Below are 24,325 nucleotides of genomic sequence, written 5' to 3' on the forward strand. Positions count from 1 at the left end.
GTTGCTATTATTTGAAGTGCCTTCTTAGGCTGCAGCCCTCCAAACCTGCCTACAGATGGTGCTCAGCACATCCTAGCTCTTCCTACCCTGGTTGCAGAATGGCAACACTGGGGCTTTGTGGGAAGGAAGGAAGCACTGAGATGGTGCCAGGACAGGGCACAACCCAAAGAGCACGAGGAGAGGTACCCTGCAGCCCTCCAGCACCCCTGCTCCCCATGGAAAGTCTTGGCAGCTGGGCTGCAGTGTCCTCCCTCCTGCTGCCCCCTCACAGAAGCCTCCCCTCCCAGCTGCAGACAGGTTTGTGGGGCGGCAGCCAGGGAAGACATAGAATCATAGAATCTCAGGGTTGGAAGGGACCTCAGGAGGTCATCTAGTCCAACCCCCTGCTCAAAGCAGGGCCAATCCCCAATTATTGCCCCAGATCCCTAAGTGGCCCCCTCAAGGATTGAACTCACAAGCCTGGGTTTAGCAGGCCAACGCTCAAACCACTGAGCTATCCCTCCATGTCTAAAAGCTGTCAATAAGTGGCATGCCTGTTGCCAATATCCAAATCCTACTAATATTAAAGTCAATGGGACAGGACTGGCACCCAGCAAAACACTGCTATTAACTAGAAGTTGTTGATATCAGCATTGCTATTCAACGGCATCTGCTGTATATATATATTTTTACATAATAATGAAGATACTAAAAAAATTAAAGCATTAATAAAAAGTGGCTTGATTTAAAACAAATCTTCATAATGTGAAATATACTGTTGATACATGTCTTTTACGAACTGTAGGTGTAATAAACAAGTCTCATTGGAATAAAGCATCTTACATTTTCAGTAGTCCCAGTGATAACATGCAGCCCATCGTATGTTGACTTGATATACATCCCCTAAAGAAATGGCAAGAGAAGGAATAATTAGCATCTGTGAGTAGTTACTGCGACAAAAAACTAGCTCTCTAATACTGCAGTAAACAAACTAGTGATGTTGGAAGAACGCTTGTTCTGGATTAAAGTCAAAGGCATTTCAGCTGATTAGAGCAAAGTATGGTTGAATAAAATTTGCAAAACAAAATTAAAACAAAAACATCTTAAGAGTCAGTATAAAAATACATGCTTCCTTTGGATGCATCTCCATTAATTCCAGCATCAGCAGATAAGAAATCTTTTGGACAGGATTTAACAAACTAACATGATAGGAGAAGCTGGACTCATTTTGGCATCTGAAATGCACAGATGTTTATTACTTTACTAATCTCAGAAAAAGAACTAAAGTTGTCAGAACCTAGGTAAAGTACAGAAATAGAGGCTTTAAACTTAAATAGCCCATACTCCAGAGGTCTATTGAGTCAGTAAAAAATAAAACTAGATAAAGCCTGGTGTGTCAGTAAGGTTCAGCAGCTAGCACTCTTGCCTCTTAATAGAAGTGTCACGTACCACCCCAAGACTTGAGCTTTCAGTTTAATGCTGACAAGGTAGAAATGTGCTGTTAAATCATCCTCTTTTGAAGGATTCTGAAGTCCCTTCTACTGTACATAAATGTTGCAAAATCATTCTAAAGTACCTAGCATATTTTACTTGCTTTAAAAACAAAACAAAAACAGTTCATAGTTTACCAAGATGTCGATCATGAATTTGATACTTTTGTCAAAGAAGTTTTGCTTGCATAAAATATTTATTAATCACAAGTTACACTTTTAGGAGAGGAAATGATATCAACAGCAGCTGAACTGTTGCCAACTGATGCGGTTTGCAAACTTCTTGTAATGCCCAGTGGCCAAGGTGGGTAAGGGGGCAGTCCAGAGCTGTAGTCAAGTGTGCATGAGTCATTGGATAGCCAACAGGTTAATCTGTATTGGAGGCAGCCTGGGGCAATTGTCGTCGTTCTTGCAGGGGTCAGCAGCCAGAAGATCCAATCCAAGGGGCTGGGTCAGTGAGCTGGGGAGTCGAGGTCAGGCAACATGGCAACATTGTTCTTTAAAACAGCAAAGCAACAAGTTGGCTCAGGCAGAGAAGCATGGCAAGGTGGTCTAATCAGCAGGCAATGGTCTGTCACTCAGACAGTTTCCTCTTCCTGTTGGGGTGTTTATATAGCCCAGGCACCCAATGAGAGTAGTGCCTGTCCATCCAATCAGAGGCCTGGCTGCTGTGGGCCTGTAAGCCTTTAGGACTAAGGCTGTTGGTTGGGGCAGCAGTTTGATGCATTGCCATGGCACAATGGCTAAAGATACCATCTGAGAGACCTGGGTTCAATGCTAGGGTCCTGACACTGCAATTTTTCCATTGTATGTCTTGAATGTTAGGAAGACTAACAATTATAGTTTCTTTGCTATCCAATATCCACTATCGCAAGCCCTTATTCTTACTGATTTATGTAGTTCTATTGACTTCAACAGAATTAATCTCATTAGTAAGGATTACTCAATATAGTAAAGACTGTCAGATTAGGAACTAGGGATTCGCTTTCAAACTACAAATGAGCACCAGAAAAAGGATGATATTCTGTTGTATTAAACTTTCTTTAAAAACGAAAGAAATAGGTTAATTTAACTGGGTTAAATATATATTGATATGGTACTGCAAAACACTCTGATTCACAGAAACACTATTTCCATTTCATGTTTGTGATAGACTGTCAACTCCTCTGCTTGGCTACTGACAAACAGAAAAAGTAGAAAGAATGCTCTGGTATTTGGAATTCTGCTTCAGGATCAATTCTCACTGAGACCAATTCTTCCCTTGGAACATCACAGCATAAATGTCAACATGTTGCAACATACTGTTAGAACATGACGACAATTGGTGGGCTCCAAAAAGTAATTTTGAGACCCCTATCCTTATTAGCAGAGGTTGCAGACCACTGATTTACCCAAGAAAAACTGCTATGATACTGCAAGTTCGCTGGTGGATGGTTTAGCACTGCCTGGGTTAGCTGTACAAACAAAGTGTGTCTACACAGGGATAAAAAAATCCACAGCTGGCCTGGGTCAGCTGACTTGAGCTCACTGGGCTTTGGCTCCAGTGCTGAAAAAGTGCTATGTGGATGTTCAGGCTTGGTCTGAAGCCTGAACTCTGGAACTCTGTGAGCCCCAACCCAAACATCTACAGAGCAATTTTTAGCCCCACAGCTAGCCTTCACAAGCCCGATTCAGCTCACCCAGGCCAGCTGTGGCCATGCCGTGTGGCTTTTATCACCAGGGAGATGTACTCACAGACACCAGGAACTCTGGGTTCTGGTTTACAGCCAACTCTTCCAATTTCTGGGGTTCTATATTTAAAAGATCTCTTAAAGAACAAAATGCAACTAAAACATATTAGGTCAAGGCTTAGTGCTTCCTTCTGTCAGTAAGAGTAGAAAGAAAAATAAGAAAGAAAGTGTTAAAAGAGATAAAGATATACTTCCTCCACCTATTTGGACAAGACACCTTCCTCTAGGCTCTGAAGTTTGTGCCTCTGACCTCCCATTGTCCTTCCACGAGAAGATCAGCAGGCTGTTGAGCTTAAGGCATTGTAATGAAGACAATCTTTCACGTCACCCAGTTTATTAATTTCTGTTGAATCTGACTATATACCTGTTGTAGATATAATTGCAATGTTTTGCGTTTTTTTTCTTGAGAGCAGTTTGGTATGGAGTACTTCAAGTCCATATGATTTCTGTGCCTGAAACCTGGAAGGGCAGTACACCATCTCACAAAGGGCAGATAGATAGGTCGACCTGTCTGCTCTTGCTTCTGAAACTATCTATCTACTTCTAATACTCGTTCTTATTTCCTAAGAAATACAAAAGTTTATTTCCTCTTTTTTCTTTATGAATAGCATCATGTATTTTTACTGGACCACACTTATTTAAAGCTTAAAAGCCAAGCTTAGTCTTGATATAATTAATGGAAACTGACATTTTCTACAAAGATTTATAGATGTAGAGACCAGAAGGGACCATTATGATCATCTATTCTAAGTTGACTATTTGCATAACACACAGAATTTTATCCATTAATTTTTACATCAAGCCTATAAGTTTGATCAGGTTGAACTAAAGCACACTTTTGAGAAAGACACGAAATAAGGATTTAAAGACCAATGCCACGTAAAAAGGTAATAACTTCACCATACTTCTACTCAATATTCTCCTGTTTCTACTTACAAATTTCACATTAGCTCTCTTAGCCACATCATCACACGGGGAGCTCATGTCCAGTTGCTTATTCGCTATAATCCTTAAGTCCTCTTAAGAGTCACTACTTTTTAGGATTTTTTTCCCATTTATTTAGATTTACTCAAGATGCCTATCCAAGACACTAGGTGCCTTAACAAAATTAATTATACAGTAAATACAATTAAATGAAATCAGTTCCACAGGAATACAGTCAGCCAGCCACCTGTCCACTTCGTCATCTAGAAAACATACCCTCGGCCATTTCCTGATGATGGGTGAGCAAGTTCCAGAGTCTCAGAGCTCTCACAGAAAACTCCCTACCATCTGCCCCTTCTCTTTGATAACTAGGGAGATCCAGCTCAAGTGCACCCTCCTGACTGTGGCTGAGCAGTATGGCCTGAGGAGAGAGGCAGTCTATCAGCAAGGCCAGTTGTATGTCATTTAGTGATTTATAGGTCACAAACCAACATCTTAAACTCCATCCAGAGACCAGAGATGACCCGTGCCTGCTGATAATGGTGGTGCAGAGTAAGGGCAGCTGGCTTCAGCAGTGCTACTGAGCATGCTCAGTACAAACCAAGCAACGAATCTGGAGGGCACATGACCCAGCATGCCCCCCACGGATCACCTCTGCCGGAGACCAATGGGCTGCCAGTACAGATCCCAGAGCACTGGTGTCATGTGCTCCCAGTGAGATGCCCTGCTCAATAAGCGAGCTTATTGATATAGTCCCCCATCCTGTATGTGTGACCCACATTCTTTGTTCCTAGATGTTGGACTGTAAATTTGGCTATATGAAATGCATATTGTTTGAATGAACCCAGCTTATCATCAATCCATATCATTCTATATAACTGATCTGTCACTATTATTTACTACCTTACTAATATTTGTGTTATCTGCAAACCCAACCAGCAAAGATTTTATAATTTCCTCTCTGATCATTGAAAAAGATCATGAATATCACTGGGCCAAGAACAGATTCCAGAGAGACCTAACTAGAAACACTATGATGATTCTTTGTTAACAACTTTACTTTTATATCAGTTAGGCAGTTTTTAATCTATTTAGGAAGTGCTTCATTGATTTTGTATACTGCTAATTTTTTTAAATCAGATCAGGAAGTTTAAAGTCACATGTCTTACAGAAGTCTCAGTATATTTTGTCAACACATAATAGACTTAAACACACCATTATCAACCAAAATTGTAATCTCATCAAAAAATGATATACTGTAAAATCTGTTTGACAAGACCTACTTCCCACAGAACTATGTCCACAGACTCTCAGATTTAAAGGCCAGCCCCTACCATTCTGATCATCAGGCTAACCTCCTACATAACATAAAGCATAAGTATCACCCAGCATTTTCTACATCAAACTCATAACTTTGTGTTGAGCTAAAGTACATCTTAAAGAAGGACATCCAATCTTGATTTAAAAGACTTCCAGTGATGGAAATCCTCTCATCCCTAAGTAAGCTGTTCCAAAAGTAAAATTACCTTTACTATTAAAATGTGTGCCTTATTTCTAGCCTAAATATGTTGACTGTTGAGTCACATTAATTATGTTACCATCCTTTAATTCTTTATGATAGAATCCTGTATCAGTCATTCCATGATATTTCCCAGCATTAGTCAGACTAATTAGCTTATAATTACCCTGATCATCCTATTTATGCTTTTTCCTAAAAAGTATGGTCACAATGTTAGCTTATATCTCCTCTGGAACTTCTCCAGCATACCAAGATTTATTAAAAATCAGCATCAATAGTTCAAAGAGCTCCTCAGCCAATTGTTTTGAAACTCTTAGGTACAAGTTATTCAGCCTTGCAGATTTAAAAGTTAGTAGATACTGTTTTTATCATGCCAATGTTTGCCTGACATTAAGTAAAGCATCACAAAATCTTGTTGTTATCCTCTATTTTCATGGATCTGGGTCTTTAAAAAAAATTGCTCTTCCAGAATTTGAATAAATTTGTATGTCAAACTCCCAAATACAACCATCAGACATTATGCACATGCCTGCTGCACCTCTACATTTCCATACCTATGACCTAGATCTAATCAATTCCATGTGAGTGAGATGTAATTTGTTTGACTGATTTTTTTATATCTTGCATATACTGTTTTTGCTACAAAATCTGCACAAATTTGAACTAATTGTGCGGCTAGGTAGAACAAGAATGTATCTTTTGATATCTGCAATTCTCTTTAACTTGGTGAGTCTGGGAATAAAAAAAATGAATACAGGCTCTTCTCTGTGCTTGAGGAGTTACATGCATGAACCCCCAAACACTGAAATGAGGCTGTATTATAAAAAGTTTTGATCCCTTGTCTCCACAAAAGAAAAATGAGCTTGCACCTGTTTTTGTAAACTATTATCACAAGATGTGAAGACAAAGAGAATTTTTAAAATTGTACTTCAGAAAGAATAATACAAATGTGAATAAAATTAAACTACAAAGAACAACACTTTTATCATGGCAATCTATTTTTATAAGTTTATGTATAGTAATACATGGTACCTATTTATCTACATAATAAGATTCTAGGATTGTCACTGTATATGTCTCTCTGAAGCCTAGAATGTCTGTTGAGTCCGTGATAGAAACAGCTACAAACATGGTTGAGAGCTCTTTTTGTTTAGAACATCACCAGGTTCAATAATCCCTGGGATTCATGGTCTGTTACTGTCCAATGTTTAAGTTCACAGCCATTTTCAGCTTATACACTTTACAAATTACACTCCTATGACAACAAGGACTTTCATTTAGTAAAGCCATAAAAGACTCCTCTTTTTATTCAGTTTTTCTTTTTTTACATACTTTGGTATGTAGAATGTGATAGGTGCAACTGTATTTTTCCATTGGGGAGAAAGTTTTGACTAGAACACTGAAAAATATCAGCACTTTTTTGTAGTAATTGTCTCTTTCTTTTGTCCGGGGCATGTATTGTCAAATGTGTTCCACTTAAAAGATGGCACTTCAAATCACCCTTTGCAGTACTATAAACATTTTTCATGAAATACCCTGTCCTTGATATGCAGACTGTCAGTGTTTGTCTGTCCTGTTATGCAGTGAACACACAGTTCAATTCAGCTCTCGGCTGCTCTCTCTGGAAGGAAGATCCTTAAAAGGTAATTTACCCTTCAGTGTAAAATGACACTGAGAATTGGAAATATATTGTTTCTAAAGGACAATTTAAGGCAATACACTTTAGGGATTGCGCTGCATTATTTTAAATCAAGTTTTGTAAAGAGGAAGAATTGAACTTCTAAATTCAATTTTAAACGATACTGAAATATGTTTAGCCCAAGCCTCCAAACTTCCTGTTTATAACGTGGATCCTAAAGTGTGCCAGAGATAAACAAAAGATTTTCAGAGAGAATTTTCTTTCCACTATCTACTAAAAGCAGAATAATCTACCTTTGGCTCTGAGTGTAGCTCCATTTGAAAGTTTGTATATGACTGCAAAATTTTTGGTCTCTTAGACACAGTGCTTGAATCATGCCATAACACACTGAAATTCTGTGCCGGTGCTTTTTTAACGAGCCACAGTGGTGTTCCAGTACTTCTGCTGGTCCTGGGACAGGTGGCTCCTTTCTGTCCTATGTGGGAAGCAGGAGCCGAACACAGTTAGGGAGAAGGCAAGGAAGAAGTGGTCTCCACAGGGAGTCATTCTTTGCTCCCATGGGCCTCCTGCAGAAGCCCCCCTGCTTGCTCCCTCCGAGGGTTTCTGACTGCCCTGTGTTCAGGCACTTCTTTTTTTAAAGGACTCCAGAACTGCTGAGAAACTTTCTGTTAACATGTTGTAAACCCAATAAAAAGCACCTAGTTAAACTGACATTCATAGGTAGAATTAGGCAGAACAGCTGGACCTTGCTCTAGATGTAACAGGCCATCTGTTTTCATTGAGTTTATCACTGCTTTACCACTGAGATGTTCCCACATAAAGCACATTCTATAATGAAGAAGCCTAGTTAAAATAGAAATATATTTCTAAAAAAATTCTTACAATTAATACCTATATATACCATGCCAAAATATAGTATTAATGAAATATGATAGTTGAGCAATTGAACCATCAAGCATCCTTCCCCACCGACCTTGCTTGTTTTGTAGATCTCACTGTAACTCTTGCTAATACTTCTGGAGTTGAAGAAGTGTGAACAATGGTGGAAATTCTTTGTAAAATGTTTCCACTGTAAGCAAGGTTTAAAGAAGCCATATTGACTCAGTAACCCAAAATTGAGTGTACTGCAATAATATTTTACATTTATACAGAAAAACATTCATCTTAAAACATTTTATAAATTTCATACAGAGGGCACCCAGTCCTGCATTATTACAGTTAATAGAAGTTTTGTTATGCATTTTAATGGAAGCAACATCACATCCTTACAGAATACAGGACGCTTCACAGCAGTAACAGGAAGGGAATATTCATATGACACTGGCGCAAATCCCTGTTCTTTCAAAATGCATCATGGGCTCATTAATGTCCACAGAGAGCAGACAGTACTTTATAGTTGAGATTTTGCCTGAAAATCTACTGTAAACAGCTTGGAGTTCAGTTTATTAACCTTTGAGGAATGCAGAACTGAGCAAATCCTCCATAGCTTTGAACCTGTGCTCCAGGAAAACAAAATGCTCCAAAACTAGCATTTAGATCTGTAAGTCGTGCCCTCCAGCAGAGCCTAAAATCCCATAGAACATGTTTCTGCTAGGCTTGGGTTTTTTCATAGATCTATAAGGATTGTTAAGTCTGGTGTTCCCTGGCTTTGCTGGATGGATTGTTGGGGGCCTCTGGTGTGGATTGAGAGATTTCAGATCCAATAAAAATGAAGAAGCAGGCTTGATAAATCTTTCAGAAAGTCTGCTTGTCTCCCAACTATTCATTTGGGGCTTGAGATAGATAGATATAAACATAAACAAACAAAATATAAACTGTTATGATGCCCTCATTCACACCAAGGCCTTCTTACACTGCTCTTGAAATCATAATGTATATGCACATGGGTGACAAATTAAGGTTGCATAAGTAACCTTAATTCTGCTATTTCCTAACTTTTGGGTGCTTGACTTTGCAACCTTAAAAATGTTTTTTTAATGTAGCTTTTGTATATATTGTTTCCCATGTTTGTTTGTTTTTTAAAATATCAAAACTCGAAAAAAATATCATGTAGCATATTGACACCCACATGAGTTATCAGCAGGGTTGGATCCACCACACAAACCTCTGACACTGAGCTAACTGAGTAACTGCTAACACAGTAGGTTGTCATCCTTTGTGCGGCCCAGCAACAGATGGGGATGAAGCCCACAAGTCGCCCATAGAAGAATGGTGGTACTCAAGAATCTTGACTTCCATTTACATAAGAATAGCCATACTGGGTCAGACCAATGATTCATCTAGCCCAGTATCCTGTCTTCCAACAGCAGCCAATGCCAGGTGCTTCAGAGGGAATGAACCAAACAGGCAATCATCAAGTGATCCATCATGCCCTGCTGTCCACTCTCAGCTTCTGGCACTCAGACTAGGGACACCCAGAGCATGGGGTTACATCCCTGAACATCTTGGCTAATAGCCATTGATTGACCTATCCTCCACGAACTTATCAAATTCTTTTTTGAAACCTGTTATACTTGTGGCCTTCACAACATTCCCTGGCAACAAGTTCCACAGGGTGCCTGTGTGTTGTGTGAAGAAGTACTTCCTTTTGTTTGTTTTAAACCTGCTGCCTACTAATTTCATTTGGTGACCCCCACTTCTTCTGTAATGTGAAGGATAAATAACACTTCCTTATTTACTTTCTTCACACCATTCAAGATTTTATAGACCTCTTTCATATCCTCCTTTAGTTGTCTCTTTTTCAAGCTGAAAAGTCCCAGTCTTTTTAATCTCTCCTCATATGGAAGCTGTTCCATACCCTTAATAATTGTTGTTGCCTTTCTCTATACCTTTTCCAATTCTAATATATCTTTTTTTGAGATGGGACAACCAGAACTGCATGCAGTGTTCAAGGTGTGGGTGTACCATGGATTTATATAGTGATAATAACATAGAAAATGTCATAATATCTATTCCTTTCCTAATGGTTCCATTTCAGGTTCTGAAGGATAATTTACTGTTTTGGGCACAGTCTCTTCTGCCTGTCCTCCCCAAGCTTGAGTCCTTGTGTCCCATCCCCCCACCCCCACCCCGAACCTGTCCCTGTCCTAATTCTGTCTCTTCCCCATCCCTGGTTCCACTCCCATTCCCCTTGCCTACCCAGTGCCAACTCTCATCCAATTTCAGTGTTTCCAACCCCCTCTGTCATTTCCCTCACAGGCTTCAAGTTCCAGCCCCCACCAATCAACAAGTCACATCCTCCCCATCCCCACCAGTTCCCAGTCTCCACTCCCCCTGACTGGATCACCATCCCATTTTCATTGCCGAGCCATTCCCAAGCTCACTAGACAACTTTTTCCAATCTACTCATTTCCCAGTCTAGCTTTTTCCCCTTGTTCAAATCAGACAGACAGTCTCCTCCTCCATGCTGCCAGGGTGCGAGCCAGAGGAGTGGTCACTCAGCATAGGAGAGGCTCTCCCTGGTCCCAGTTTTAGTGCCTGGTCCCACCCTCATAGTCTCATGGATTTTAAGGCCAGACGGAACCATCATGATCACCTAGTCTGACCTCCTGCACATTGCAGGCCACAAAACCTCACCCTCCCACTCCTGTAATAGACCCCTAACCTCTGAGAAAGTGAAGCTGGCAGTGAAGGAACCATCATGGGGAGAGGCAGAAGATGACTGGCTCTTTGCCCCAAATCAGCAGACAACGGTGTAATTTTATTGACAATGTAAAATATGGCTTCAGGTTGCTGACAATTTAGTGGTCAAGAAAATTGGGAAGAAAAATGTGTTTGCAGGAGGAGAACTCCAGTTAGATGCATAATTCCTAAAATGGGAATTGCAAATGCCATCTTTAAAAAATTGATCCAGAAACTAGAGACAGCTTCTTCACAGTGCTAGCTAGTTAATTACTACCAAGCCATTCTCCAGTTGCATTATATATGAGGAATACCTTTCCTAAGAAAAAGCTAGCAAAACTGGATTTTATGATATGTATATTTTTAAAATACTCTTCCCCTTACACACGTCAGAGTATTAAAATACTACAAAAACAGGTTTATATTAACAAAAAAGCACATCCATTAAAAAGTCTCTCTTGCTAAATATCATTTAGAAGAAAAAACCCCACAGAGCTTACTACAGTTACTCCATTATTTCAAGTGGTAAATGTCTATGCTGTGGATCTAAAAGCTCCAACTCCATTGGTGACCCAGAAGGAGGCAATATGGCTCCAAATGAGAACACTTCCTTTTCAGTTTGCTTTTTTTAAGAAGTGTAGGAAATTTCTTTTAAAAGAACTATGTTAAAAGAACATTAAGGTTGTAAAGTCAAGTACTCAAAAGTTAGGAAATACCAGAATTAAAGTGCCTATTGACCCTTGAAGTCTTTAAACCAGGGGTGGCCAACCTGAGCCTGAGAAGGAGCCAGAATTTACCAGTGTGCATTGCCAAAGAGCCACAGTAATACATCAGCAGCCCCACCGATCAGTGCTTCCCCCTCCCTGCTCCTCCTGATCAGCTGTTTCGTGGTGTGCAGGACACTCTGGGAGGGAGGGGAAGGAGCGAGGGCAGGGCAGGCTATGGGGAGGGGAAGGAAAGGGGTGGAGTGGGGGCAGAGACCGTGGCAAGCGAGGGGTTGAGCAGTGAACACCTATTGGAAAGTTGGCACTTGTAGCTCCAGCCCCGGAGTCGGTGCTATACAAGTAGCCGCATATTAACTTCTGAAGAGCCGCATGTGGCTCCTGAGCCACAGGTTGGCCACCCTTGCTTTAAACCATAATTTGAGGACTTCAGTAACTCAGCCAAAAATTAGGGGTCTATTATAGAAGTGGGTGGGTGAGGTTCTGGGGCCTGCAATGTGCAGGAGGTCACACTAGATAATCATGATGGTCCCTTCTGACCTTAAAGTCTGTGAGTCTTGTTCAGCTTCCTTGTGAATGTGCATTATGACACCATCTTTTAATTACATGAACACATGCTATTTTTCCCACAACCCCTGCCTCATTCAGTGCACAGCATGGACCTGCTCTGGGGATAAATCAGGGCTGTGTTGTGAAGGAGGCTGTTGTCTGTAGGACCCCTGTCTCATTTGGTGCAGAAGTTGAAAGCCCTTTAGGGAAAGGGGCAGAGGACTGCAGGAAGAGAAATGATAGTCTCATGGTTAATACAGTTGAACATCACTGTGTCCCTGAGAGCACCCCCAATGCAGAGGGCTCTCTGGTGTCTAGCACTGAGCCTCAGCAGGCCTGAGCAGCTGAGTGTACTCTAACTCACTGTTGTCATAATCTGTATCTACAAGGTGTCATGTAGGGAATCACATATGAACTGGGTAACACACTGGGCTGTTAATATTATTGTGTGGTGTATGTATGGATGATATATATGAAAAGTTATAAATATGTGCTGGAAATATGTTCTTAAAATGTCTTAAGTCACTCTGCCCTAGACAAAGGAATGTGGCCCTGCCTGCTTGAAAGGGTCTCCTATGTAAATTGAGAAGATGCAATAGAAGTACATTTACATAAAAGTTAAAGCCATCACATTAGCGAATGGGGAAGGCAGCCACCTAACTACTGGGGGAGGAGACTGCAAAAATTAACCTGGCATCAGTTCTCTGGTGGACATAGCAAGCTGAGGCTTCAGGAGGGCTTCTTGTCTTTGAGAACAGAGACAAAAAACTTTGAGGATCTGAGCAAAGAGAAAAAGCCATTTTGGCATCCTTCACCTGAAGAGACAAAGAAACCAAGCGCTTTAAGGTCTGTATTGGACCTTGGCTAAGAACTGACCAGCCATGCTGGAAGAACAATTGTCATGAGAAATCTATGTTGAACAAAAAACTCTGGTTTGTTAAGCTAGGTTTTAGTTTTAGAATAATAATTTTACTTTGGTTTGTTTGTAACCATCTCTATCTCAATTCCTTCTACTTGGTATCACTTAAATATCTGTTCCTTATTAATTTACCCTTGTTTTATTATACAGCCATCTCAGGGCAGTGCTACTTGATGCACAAATGGAAAATTAAAAACTCTACAGTGTGGGACTGTGGTCACCCAGAACAGACAATGGAACATGTAATGACTCAATGGCTGGTTCTCAAATATGAAAGAGGCATCACAGCGTTACACTCCGCTACTCCTCATGCAATTGTCTGGCTTAATCATCTAAATAGAAAATTATAGTTGTTGCTCCACATCTATATCAGCCATACGAAGAAGAAGTGCAGTGTTTCAAACTGAAGGATAAAATCCTCAGCCTGGACTGGTGCTGTGTACTGTCTCTTTAAAGGAGCAGGGAAATTGATAAGGAACTATAGTGAGAGGAGCTGAGCACTGCAGGGGAGATGATTTTGGAGAGACTCAAGGCTGGAAGAACTGTTGGTGTCACCCTGCAAGGAAAAACAAGGTTGGTGGAAGCCAGGGTGAGGTCATTGTGCTGTAAGCAGGCTGCTGGTGTCAGGAATCTGAGCCAAAGCTGCACAGCACAGAAACACCCTGTGTTACAGGACAGGTAATGAACAAACTCTTAGTGGTCTGGGTGAATCCCCAAAGTGTCAGAGTCACCTTGGAAAAAAGAATTCCATCTCTGCCTCAGAGACAGAGGTCCTAAGAGAGGCTGAGCAAGTCACAAAACATATTTTTCATAGATTACCACTAATTTTCTGGGTGCTCAGATGCCTGGAGTCAGATCTGCGGAAGTGCTGAGCACTCACAGCTGCAACTGAAATCAATAGAAGCTGTGCTTTAAATAGGTCTATAAAAACTTAAAATACTCTGCAAAATCAAGCCCTCAGCATCTCAAGCTGGGCATCCAAAATTAATGGACACTTTTGACAATTTTAACCTTAATCTCTCTGTGCCTGAGTTCCCTTCCTATAAAACTGGGATAATAATACCACCTTACCACACAAGGGTGTTGTGACGATAAACTTATTACTGTCTGTGAAGCATACAGATACTACAGTGAAGAGTGCCATAAAAATGCCCATCAAGAAATCAGTAACTCACTGCAGTACAGAACTTGGTTAGTATGTAGTAAGTAGTGCCTGGGAACCCACATTCATACGTGCATTGACTGAGACAGGGGTCCTGTGGAAAATACGATGTGATCATGTACTTAAAGATTCTAACAACAATTTGTAATCTGTTCTCTACTCTATTTTTCATCCTATATTTTCGTAAAGGACTTTTCCTTTCTGCTCTTTCACTGTTCCTTTTTTCTGATCTTTTCTAAGAATATGGACCCAGGAATGTTGAAGTTTCCAAACCTATAATATTCCAGTGCCTTCAGAATTAGGCAAAATGAGCTCAACCATCCAATTTACCTACCTATATTCTCACTATCTGTTTTGATTACAGAATTCTTTAACTTCTCCCCTAAAGTATGTATTGTATTGTTATGCCCAATAATGATTTCACCATATAGAAGGCTGCATTTCAGTGATGGGTGAAGTGTTTTTTGTTTATAACATTTGTAAAAAAAAAATCTTTGGCATTATTTTGGTTTAAATATGCTATTTGTTAATTCAGACTTGCACAGTTCCTCACTAGAAACTACCATTCTACAATATTGTGAGGTGGCTGCATAATTTAGGTAAATGACAGGAATTATAATGAAACTGCCAAATCAGGATTTGAATTCAGGTTTCAAGAAGTGAAAAAGCCAATTTGTTAGTCCATGCTGACCTCTACAAAAATCATCGGTAACAAGAATCATACTTATTTAAAATAGCTTTTTATTTAACTTCAACTGGAAAATAACCAACTTGTGACACCAGCAGCAATTCACTGATGTGAATTTCTTATTAAATACATTTCTGCAATGAAAATGAACCAAAAAGTATTTTTGTGATACTTTAAAACTCTAACTATCCAGTCGAAATTCCCTATTGTGTACTATTACCATATGAGGGGAGATGCTTTTTATTTTAAAATTTGAAACACGGAGTTCTTCCAAATGGTGTAGTTCTTTATTTTTATTTGGAATGAGAAATATTAAATATGCACATATCTGTCAATCTGATCATCAATGTATCCAAAAAACACTTCCAGTTAAAATTATTACTTTAAAGAATCTTATTTGAAAAACTTGGCTGTTAAAGAATTCCCCCTAAGGAAAGGGGTGGCCTGAAATGCACAGAGTAGATCTTGGCCCAGCAGAAAGCTAGTAATGCACAGTGGAGCCACAGAGTAACTGAATGGCTGTTTAGTAGCATTAAGAGATCTACATGAAATAAGCATTTAACAAAAAAAGTAATGGTGGCTTAGCCTGCAAACTAGTAGCCAGATACTGGAGTAGACTCAACTAATTAGCAGAATTACCTACCTTGAGACTGTATGGGTCTCTCCTGCTCACTCCTGTAGATAGGACATGAACTGGACCCATGTGATATATAAGCAGCCTTCTCGCACAAGAGATGCGGTCAGATAAGCCTGTCTGACCCTTAAATCAACCAGAGGTCTGCTAATTGGTCTCATCTTGCTGCCAATGTTTCTATATCCAGTATGGTCTCCTTCCCAATAATTCATTATTGCAATATAAGGTATCTTCTATATATAGTTTTTCAATTAATTTTTTCAGGCATTATAATTGTCATGGTCACTGGGCTAGCTGCACTTAAGTCTCTCTGAGTCATGCCCCTCAGGTGTTAGACCTTTAGCCTTTACCTGTCCTGTGCATGTGTGTGTGCGGGGGTGGGGGGTGGGTTTGGAAGCCTGTGATTTTCCCATTCTTAGACTAGGTCTCGGACTATAGCCTCAGCGTCTACACAGCAGGACTGGATTTGACAGAGTTTTTAACTGTTTAACATCCTTTTGAACTGTGTGGTCTCAGCCTTCGTAAAACAGCTGTATAACTTTGGCTGGAGCCTGGAAGTAGCATCTTCACAGCTAATAGCTCAGGTATGGTTTCTTAACCTCCTAATCTGTTAACCAGGAGGTGTTTTATCTGGATTCATTGTTTTACCCTCCTGCTTGATTCCCAAGATCCCTACTATTAACTAAACCAGTCCATGCAAACAGTGAATTAACTCCATATAGCAAACATTCTCATAACCTAATATACCCATATATTATTCATAAATGAATATATACCAGCCCCACATCCTTCACAATAATCACATTATGTAATCTGCAGATTATCATTACTACTCAGCATCAGGTTTCAAAATGCAAAGATGTTGAGAGACTAAGATTTTATTATTAGCAGAAATGGAAGAAATGTGGATTATAACTGAGAAATATAATACAATCTCTATAAAGAGACATGGGGCCAGATTCACTAGTATACTCTGACTGCTTTTGTGCTTTTCTGTTGATGTAAGATAGCTACAGACCTGGCTTAACTGACCAGATAAACTGGATTTACAGCTGATTTGTAACTGTGGAATGGTGCAATGCAGCTGCACATATGGGTGAATCTGTCCCAATGTCTGTTCTGTAAATATCATCTACAAATCTTCAGGGTTTTTTTGGTTGGTTGGTTGGTTTTGGTCTTCCTTAATAAAGTAATCTTGCTGAAATTTGAAGTAAAATCAATAAAAGCCTTTTAACTAAATATTAAGAAAAATAATATGATCACTTTCCTTTAAACTTCTAGCACCATCTCTTACATTTATTTTATGCAGCTGATTAACTTCTATATTGGAGCCCAATATTTTTTATACATAAAAATAAAATCAATAATTTTGCTGTTGTCCAAAACAGCTACATTACAGCTCACGACAGATTACAATGCTCTACTTTTGCTGCCAGTACATTTTCTGGTTACGTCTGTTGCTTTAAGTACTGCAGATGTTTTATTTTATTTTAACACAGATAAAGACTGTAGTTAAACCACTTCTAGAAATCAGCTGAAGCTTGCACTAGTATAAAGAGCTGGAAACTGCATAAAACAAATGCACTTTGGTTTCTTGGCAAGTAAAAACAAAACAAAACACAACACTCTAAAGGACAGATGCTTGAGTTTAATATTCAAATGGAATTAGCTATATTCTTACTTACCAAGCCCTCACTGGGCATAATGCTAGTAAGGTGAACTACTTCAAGGTGTGCTGACTGAGACACCAGAGAGTCAGATGAAAGAGAGATGATGTGGTCACAGATTCCAGACAAAGTTTTACACTAGAAAAAGCAAACAAAAATAATCATAAACCCTTGTGTTGAAGTGACAAACTGTTGGTATTAAAGCACAGTTCAAGGGCAATATTGTTTACATCATGTTTACTTTACATGGTATATATATTTGAGCAGCAGTAGCTTTTCATTCGTACTGTCATAAGAACACAGAGCTGAAGTTCTATATTAATCACAAGGCCAACTACAAGAGGGCCAAGGAAAATAAAATTCCTATCAATGCCATAACAAGTGATCGTGAATTTACAGCACAGAAGCCCAAAGGAATCTTCTTGTGAAGTAATAACCTAAGCATGTGTGCTTGAATCACCTTATTCATTCAAGCAGCCACCCCTAACAAACATGCCTGATAAACTTGATTTTACTTGTTGCTGTACATGGCATTATTAAACACAGATTCAATTAAAGCAAAATATGTAAATAGTAATTACTTTACACATTAAATTAATTACTTTTTTGACCAACAAATGAGAAGGGTAATTTATAAAGTCAAGTGTTTATTTAAGGTGTCAATTCCACAATACAAAAACATAGTGAGGTCATTCCACAGAATGGGGAAGTGAGATAAAGGGATGAAAGTTATTTGTCCCGGGTCAAACAAAACAACAGAAGGAAACAGAACCCAGACACCTGAAACAAGGGCCCAAAATAAGGGATTTGTCCCCATATTTTTTTCATGTTTTTTAAATTTTACTTTCAGACATAGTATGCCTAAAAATATTTGTACTTAATTTGCAACCATCCATTTAGATGCATTTCAGAATGCTCTTCTGGTGGGAATTCTGTTGTGTGCTCTCATTTTTCTTCAGGGACTACACTGTCATTTACTTTAATTACATTAAATGGTGGTGAAATCCCTTAAGGGAAGTTATACTTCATATATTTTCAAATGCATGATGAATTCTAATATCCCATTTGACACTACATATATAAGCAGAAGCAGCAGTGAATAACTCCTTTGTCTAAATACATAAACAGTGTTCAGAATTACTTCATCTTTACTCATTTAGAAACCAGGGTAAAGCTCTGGAGTACTGGATGTTGCATTTGGATCTCTGTATCAGTTGAAACATGTGCAAAATCACATGTATGTATGCAGCTCCCTATTGACTATGCATTTGAGCCTCTATCAAATGGCCACTGAAGAAAACACATTTTTCCATTGACTTCAGTCGGCTTTGGATCAGGGCCTTGAAGAGGAATATATGCATTGTCCACTACACCTATACCCTACACATTAAATGTATTCAGATACTTTACATATGCATATGTGGCTGGCATGTAGAATAAAAATTTAATCAAAGCATATCCCTTTCTTGGGATCTGTAGTATGGATGTATTAGCCATGTGGCTGTGTTCCAACCTGACTTTTTGATGCTGTAGTACCCCTATACAATTATCATTTAGAATCGAGCCCACCACTACCCTTTAAAATTATTTTTATGCCACACATACAGACTAGATATCGGAAGCAATTCACATTGAATCCTTTGCATTGTTTGGAGACACATCTAAGGTTTCCTCTTGACCAATGTTTAATGGGGGGGTGGGGTGAGAAATCTAGTAAGTAAACATTAGAACTGAATACATGTTAGGAAAAAGTGCTCAATGAGCAAGATTATGATGATAGCTCACCAAGTCCCCACCAAAGTTCAGAAATTACAATCAATGGAGAATTTTAACATCAGGAAAAAATATTAAAGAGCAATAAATAAAATAATAAGAAATACCTGGCCACTCTAAAGTAGCTCAACAGACAATAGAGAGACCAGATGCCCATAATAAATGATGCAAAGGCTGGGACTGCAAAGGATGGGACTTGTCGTGTGAGAACACCCAGGAGACAATAATGAGAGAGTAAATAATGCTCTGTCTGGCACTATCAATAATACAAACTGTACCCGCATCTGTTGCTGCATCTTTTGGATAAAAACAAGGCGAGATTAAAGGCAAACAGAGAGGGGGAAAAGGTTTCTTAAGTTTGCTCCAAATTTTGTCATTTCTAACAGATCACCTTTCCAAACTACCATCAAGAAATTATAATTAATGATGATACTTTGTTCTTATATCACATTCTAGTCAAAAATCTCAAAGCATTTTACAAACAAGTCATTGTGAGAGTGAGAAGTATTAACCCCATTTTAGAGATGACACTGTCGAGTGAGAAACAGATTTAAAGTGACTTGAACATGGTCATTTTTCAAATCCATGTCAGACACCACCAGCAATAGGATCTAGGATCCCTGTGCTTTTGTCATGACGCTATATTAAAATAACAGACACATTCTCCGGATGGGCTAATGCCACCATAGAAAGCTAGATTGAACATCACCACAAAATTGTCCAAAAAAAATTGATATTCCAGGTAGTTCAGTAACTGCTGCAGGGAGAAACTATATGCACTTAAGCTGCCCAAGACTTAGTTTTCTTATAAACAATTTATTGAAATCCTATCACTGGGGCTTGACAAGAAAAGCACTTCCTCAAAATCACTTTAAACCCCGGACATACAACTCAGCATGTGTCACATAGGGTGTTTTTATTTTTAAAAAATAGCCACTTTCAGATTGGTACCTGCAGGTATCTGCAGTTATTGCGCACAGAGGAAGAGGTGTTTTGGTATTGTTCAGTATGGTATCAGTAGGTGTCTTGATCTGGTATTAAGAATTGATACTATAGCTGCTGTCCAGGTAATAGCATTTTACTGAGCACTTACCTAAATGTGGGAAAACTTGGCCCTCAGGGTTGCTTTGCAGACGCATGCCTCCAAGATGCTGTTTCAAGGTTTCTCTTTTGTAATTTTTCCTTTCCATTATGCACTTTCAATCAGCCACTGAGAATTGATCAAGCCTTAGCATTTTAAAAGTTTCTCTCTCTCTCTCGTTTGAAGTAACATTACTGTAGCTCACGAAAGCTTATGCTCAAATAAATTGGTTAGTCTCTAAGGTGCCACAAGTACTCCTTTTCTTTTTGTGAATACAGACTAACACGGCTGCTACTCCAAAAATTACATAAATATACACTTCTACCCCAATATAACGCAGGTTCGCATACAGCGCGGTAAAGCTCTGACACGCTGCTCTGAGCAGTGTGTTAAGGGTGCCTTGCTGGGCCAGGGCCTAGGGGTTGGATAACAGGCAGAGAGTCTCGGGGGCAGTCAGGGACTCCCCCTCCCCACCCGAGGGTCTGGGAGGCAGGAGCTGTGGGGGGGCACTTTTGAGGGACCCGCAGTCCCAGAGCGGCCCGGGGATTAGTGGGGAGCTGGAAGCAGCCCGCTCCGCTTCCCTCGCCCTGTCCCCAGCCGTGTCGCTCGGGGGAGGGGACTTGGGGGAAGGGATCCTCCCTGGCACTCACCAGCAGTGGCGGAAGCAGAGCAGCCCGGCCCCAGCCTGCTCCACTCCGCCAGCTCCCAGCCTCAGCGCTCTGCTTCCAGACGCAAGTGAGTGCAGGACCTTTCCCCAACCCCTGCCCCCAGCGACACAGCTGGGGCCATGGCAAGGAAAGCAGAACAGGCTGGGGCCATGTCATTCCGCTTCCCACCTCCAGTGAGCGTGGGGGGCATCCTTTCCCCAAACTCCCAGCACTCACCAGCGGCGGGAAGCAGAGCACCGTGGCTAGGAGGTGGCGGAGTGGAGCGGGCTGGGGCAGTGTTGCTCCATTTTCCACCGCTGCCGGTGAGCGCCTGTCATGGGGCGAGAGGTGTGGATAGGGTCGGAGCAGTCAGGGAACAGGGGGGTTGGATAGGAGGTGGGGTCCTGGGGGTGATTAGGGATGGGGGTCTCTAGAGGGGGCAGTCAGGGAACAAGGAACGGGGGGGGCCAAAGCAAGTTTGATATAACGCGGTCTCACCTATAACAAGGTGAGATTTTTTGCCTCCCAAGGACCGCACTATAGTGGGGTAGAGGTGTACCTCTCTTACTCTCTTGGCTGCTTTCCCAAAATAAAAATAAAAGCACTTACACAACTTTGAAGTGCTGTTTTGGGGCTATCCCTTCTCCTCCCTTTTCACACATGTACATTTTTATTTTTAAAGCACTTATAAGTGAGCTTTTGGACTCCAAGTTCCCTTCTCCCTGGTCTCCTCTCAATTTTCTGTTTTCTTCATATGAACAAGACAGAAGCGTTTAGGGAAGATGAAATAGAGCCATGACCCCCATTCCCACACTCTCTACCATGTGGTATCTTTTGTGAAATTGAGCCATGCAAGGAATGCAACATATACAAAAATAGCCATGTGCGCAGGTTAAAATTCTGTACCTAAGGAAACAAGTTTGTTTAACAAAACACAATCTGAATACAGTTGATTCAGTCCTCTTCCCTAATTCAGAGGTCCCATGTATGGTTTTATGACTAGAGTTATGCAAGATAATGCACTTTCAGGTCACAGGGGATTGATTTGTGTTGGGTTTTTTTTGGTTAGTGGGGGTTTCCATCCCAAGGTTTGCTTTGTGTTTCAGTTTCAAGTGAAACCAAAATCTCACAGAAATTCAGCTGAAACCTCTGAGTTTTACCAGGTTTCCGGTCAACATCATGGGTAATAACTGCACTTTGCTTACTTTCAGTTCAAATCCATAACTCCTGAGGGGGTTATAACAAATGAGATCTGGCAAGTCACGACAAACTGATTGTCAATCTGCTGGAGGCATCTCTTTAAAACAGGGTATTTGTGGGGCTATAATTCAATGCAAGGAGTCTAGTGAAGTAAAGTACATAGATGAAGTGCTCTGCAGTCATCAGAAAACAGAATTTTAACTCAAAATTTGACTATTGTTTATTTTATAAAATATGTATAATAGTTCTGAAATCTGGATCCAGGCCTTGTACAAATACCAGAGAGCTCCCATTTCATCCCTGTCCCGACTTCTCAAAATTCCATATCAACTTCAGACTCAATCACCCCCTCTATCTCATTAGTCAAATTAAAGAAAGCAAATTTCTCTGAACAGCAACATTAATCCTCTGCTATTGTACATTATTTCTGTGCATATATTATTGTATGATTTTACTCTAAAGAGTAACTGTGTAACAATGTTCTTCTCTTACACAATGGACATCCTCTCTGTGGGCGAAATCTTGATGATTGACTTCATAGGACCAGGATTTCACCCTGGATATATTAGTTGGACTCATATACAATATACAGATTTTAGTTTTTACTGGTTTTTTAGTCCTGTAACCCTATAAAACCAACACAACCAGTACAGAGTGAGCTGGTTTCTATTCCTTTTCACATGATATCAATAGAATTGTTTACTAAGTTCTAGGAAGATATGCCTGTGCAAACCCACTGATGGTCAGAGATGAACATGTGTTACCAAAGACATAATTTGGCATGCAGAACCTTCATTATTAGTGATATGCTAAAAGGGAATACCCAGATTGACTATCAGGCCCCAAGTTGAGTTTGCAGGGTCATTACTTAGGGAAAAATATTTTATTTGTAAATTGAGTGCATATGGAAATCATTAAAAATGGACCCTGATAATGCCATTTGTACAGTCACTTGTCAAAACAGATTTCAGAGTAGCAGCCATGTTATTCTGTATCAGCAAAAAGAAAAGGAGTACTTGTGGCTTAGAGACTAACAAATTTATTTGAGCATAAGCTTTTGTGAGCTACAGCTCACTTCATCAGATACATACAGTGGAAAATACAGTGGGGAGATTTTATATATACAGAGAACATGAAACAATGGGTGTTACCATACACACTGTAACAAGAGCGATCAGGTGAGGTAAGCTATTACCAGCAGGAGAGCGGCGGGGGGAGGAGGTGGTGGTGGTAAAAACCCTTTTGTAGTGATAATCAAGGTGGGCCATTTCCAGCAGTTGACAAGAATATGTGAGGAACAGTTGGGGGGGAGAGGGGAGATAAACTTGGAGAAATTGTTTTACTTTGTGTAATGACCCATCCACTCCCAGTCTCTATGCAAGCCTAAATTAATTGTATCCAGTTTGCAAATTATTCCAATTCAGCAGTCTCTCGTTGGAGTCTGTTTTTGAAGTTTTTTTGTTGAAGAATTGCCACTTTTAAGTCTGTAATCGAGTGACCAAAGAGATTGAAGTGTTCTCCGACTGGTTTTTGAATGTTTTAATTCTTGACATCTGATTTGTGTCCATTTATTCTTTTACGTAGAGACTATCCAGTTTGGCCAATGTACATGGCAGGGGGGCATTGCTGGCACATGATGACATATATCACATTGGTAGATGTGCAGGTGAACGAGCCTCTGATAGCGTGGCTGATGTGATTAGGTCCTATGATAGTGTCCCCTCAGTAGATATGTGGACACAGCTGGCAATGGGCTTTGTTGCAAGGATAGGTTCCTGGGTTAGCGGTTCTGTTGTGTGGTGTGGTTGCTGGTGAGTATTTATTTGCTTCAGGTTGGGGGAGCTGTCTGTAAGCAAGGACTGGCCTGTCTCCCAAGATCTGTGAGAGTGATGAGTCGTCCTTCAGAATAGGTTGTATATCCTTGATGATGCGTTGGAGAGGTTTTAGTTGGGGGCTGAAGGTGACGGCTAGTGGCGTTCTGTTATTTTCTTTGTTGGGCCTGTCCTGTAGTAGGTAACTTCTGGGTACTCTTCTGGCTCTGTCAATCTGTTTCTTCACTTCAGTAGGTGGGTACTGTAGTTGTAAGAATACTAGATAGAGATCTTGTAGGTGTTTGTCTCTGTCTGAGGGGTTGGAGCAAATGCGGTTGTATCGTAGAGCTTGGCTGTAGAGCTATTAATGTAGATCAGTCTCCTATAGAGAAGTACCTTGATGTCACTGTACTTTCCTCATTTTAAAACACATAGTATAAGCAAGCACAGCAGTAAGGGTTATATTGTCGTCATTACCACTGTATTAAGAGAACGGGGGTTCCTATGGATTTGTGACACTGACAATGAAACTCTGAGAAACTAGGCAAGATTTCAAAATCTTGTTAGCAA

The 24,325-nt window shown here is 40.2% G+C and overlaps 1 protein-coding gene across 1 annotated transcript in view; it reads right to left on the bottom strand.

Annotated features, from left to right (window-relative positions):
* The window catches only part of LOC140917643 (connector enhancer of kinase suppressor of ras 2), a 461,714-nt gene that overhangs the window by 251,967 nt on the left and 185,422 nt on the right, over positions 1-24,325 (bottom strand). The window contains exons 7-8 of the mRNA XM_073360900.1: positions 17,262-17,381; positions 823-882 (exon numbers count right to left, since the gene is read on the bottom strand). Coding sequence (XP_073217001.1) covers positions 823-882; positions 17,262-17,381 — 180 coding nt within the window. The remainder of the gene's footprint in view (positions 1-822; positions 883-17,261; positions 17,382-24,325) is intronic.

Source organism: Lepidochelys kempii, chromosome 9 (assembly GCF_965140285.1).
Source record: "Lepidochelys kempii isolate rLepKem1 chromosome 9, rLepKem1.hap1, whole genome shotgun sequence".
NCBI lineage: Eukaryota > Metazoa > Chordata > Testudines > Cheloniidae > Lepidochelys > Lepidochelys kempii.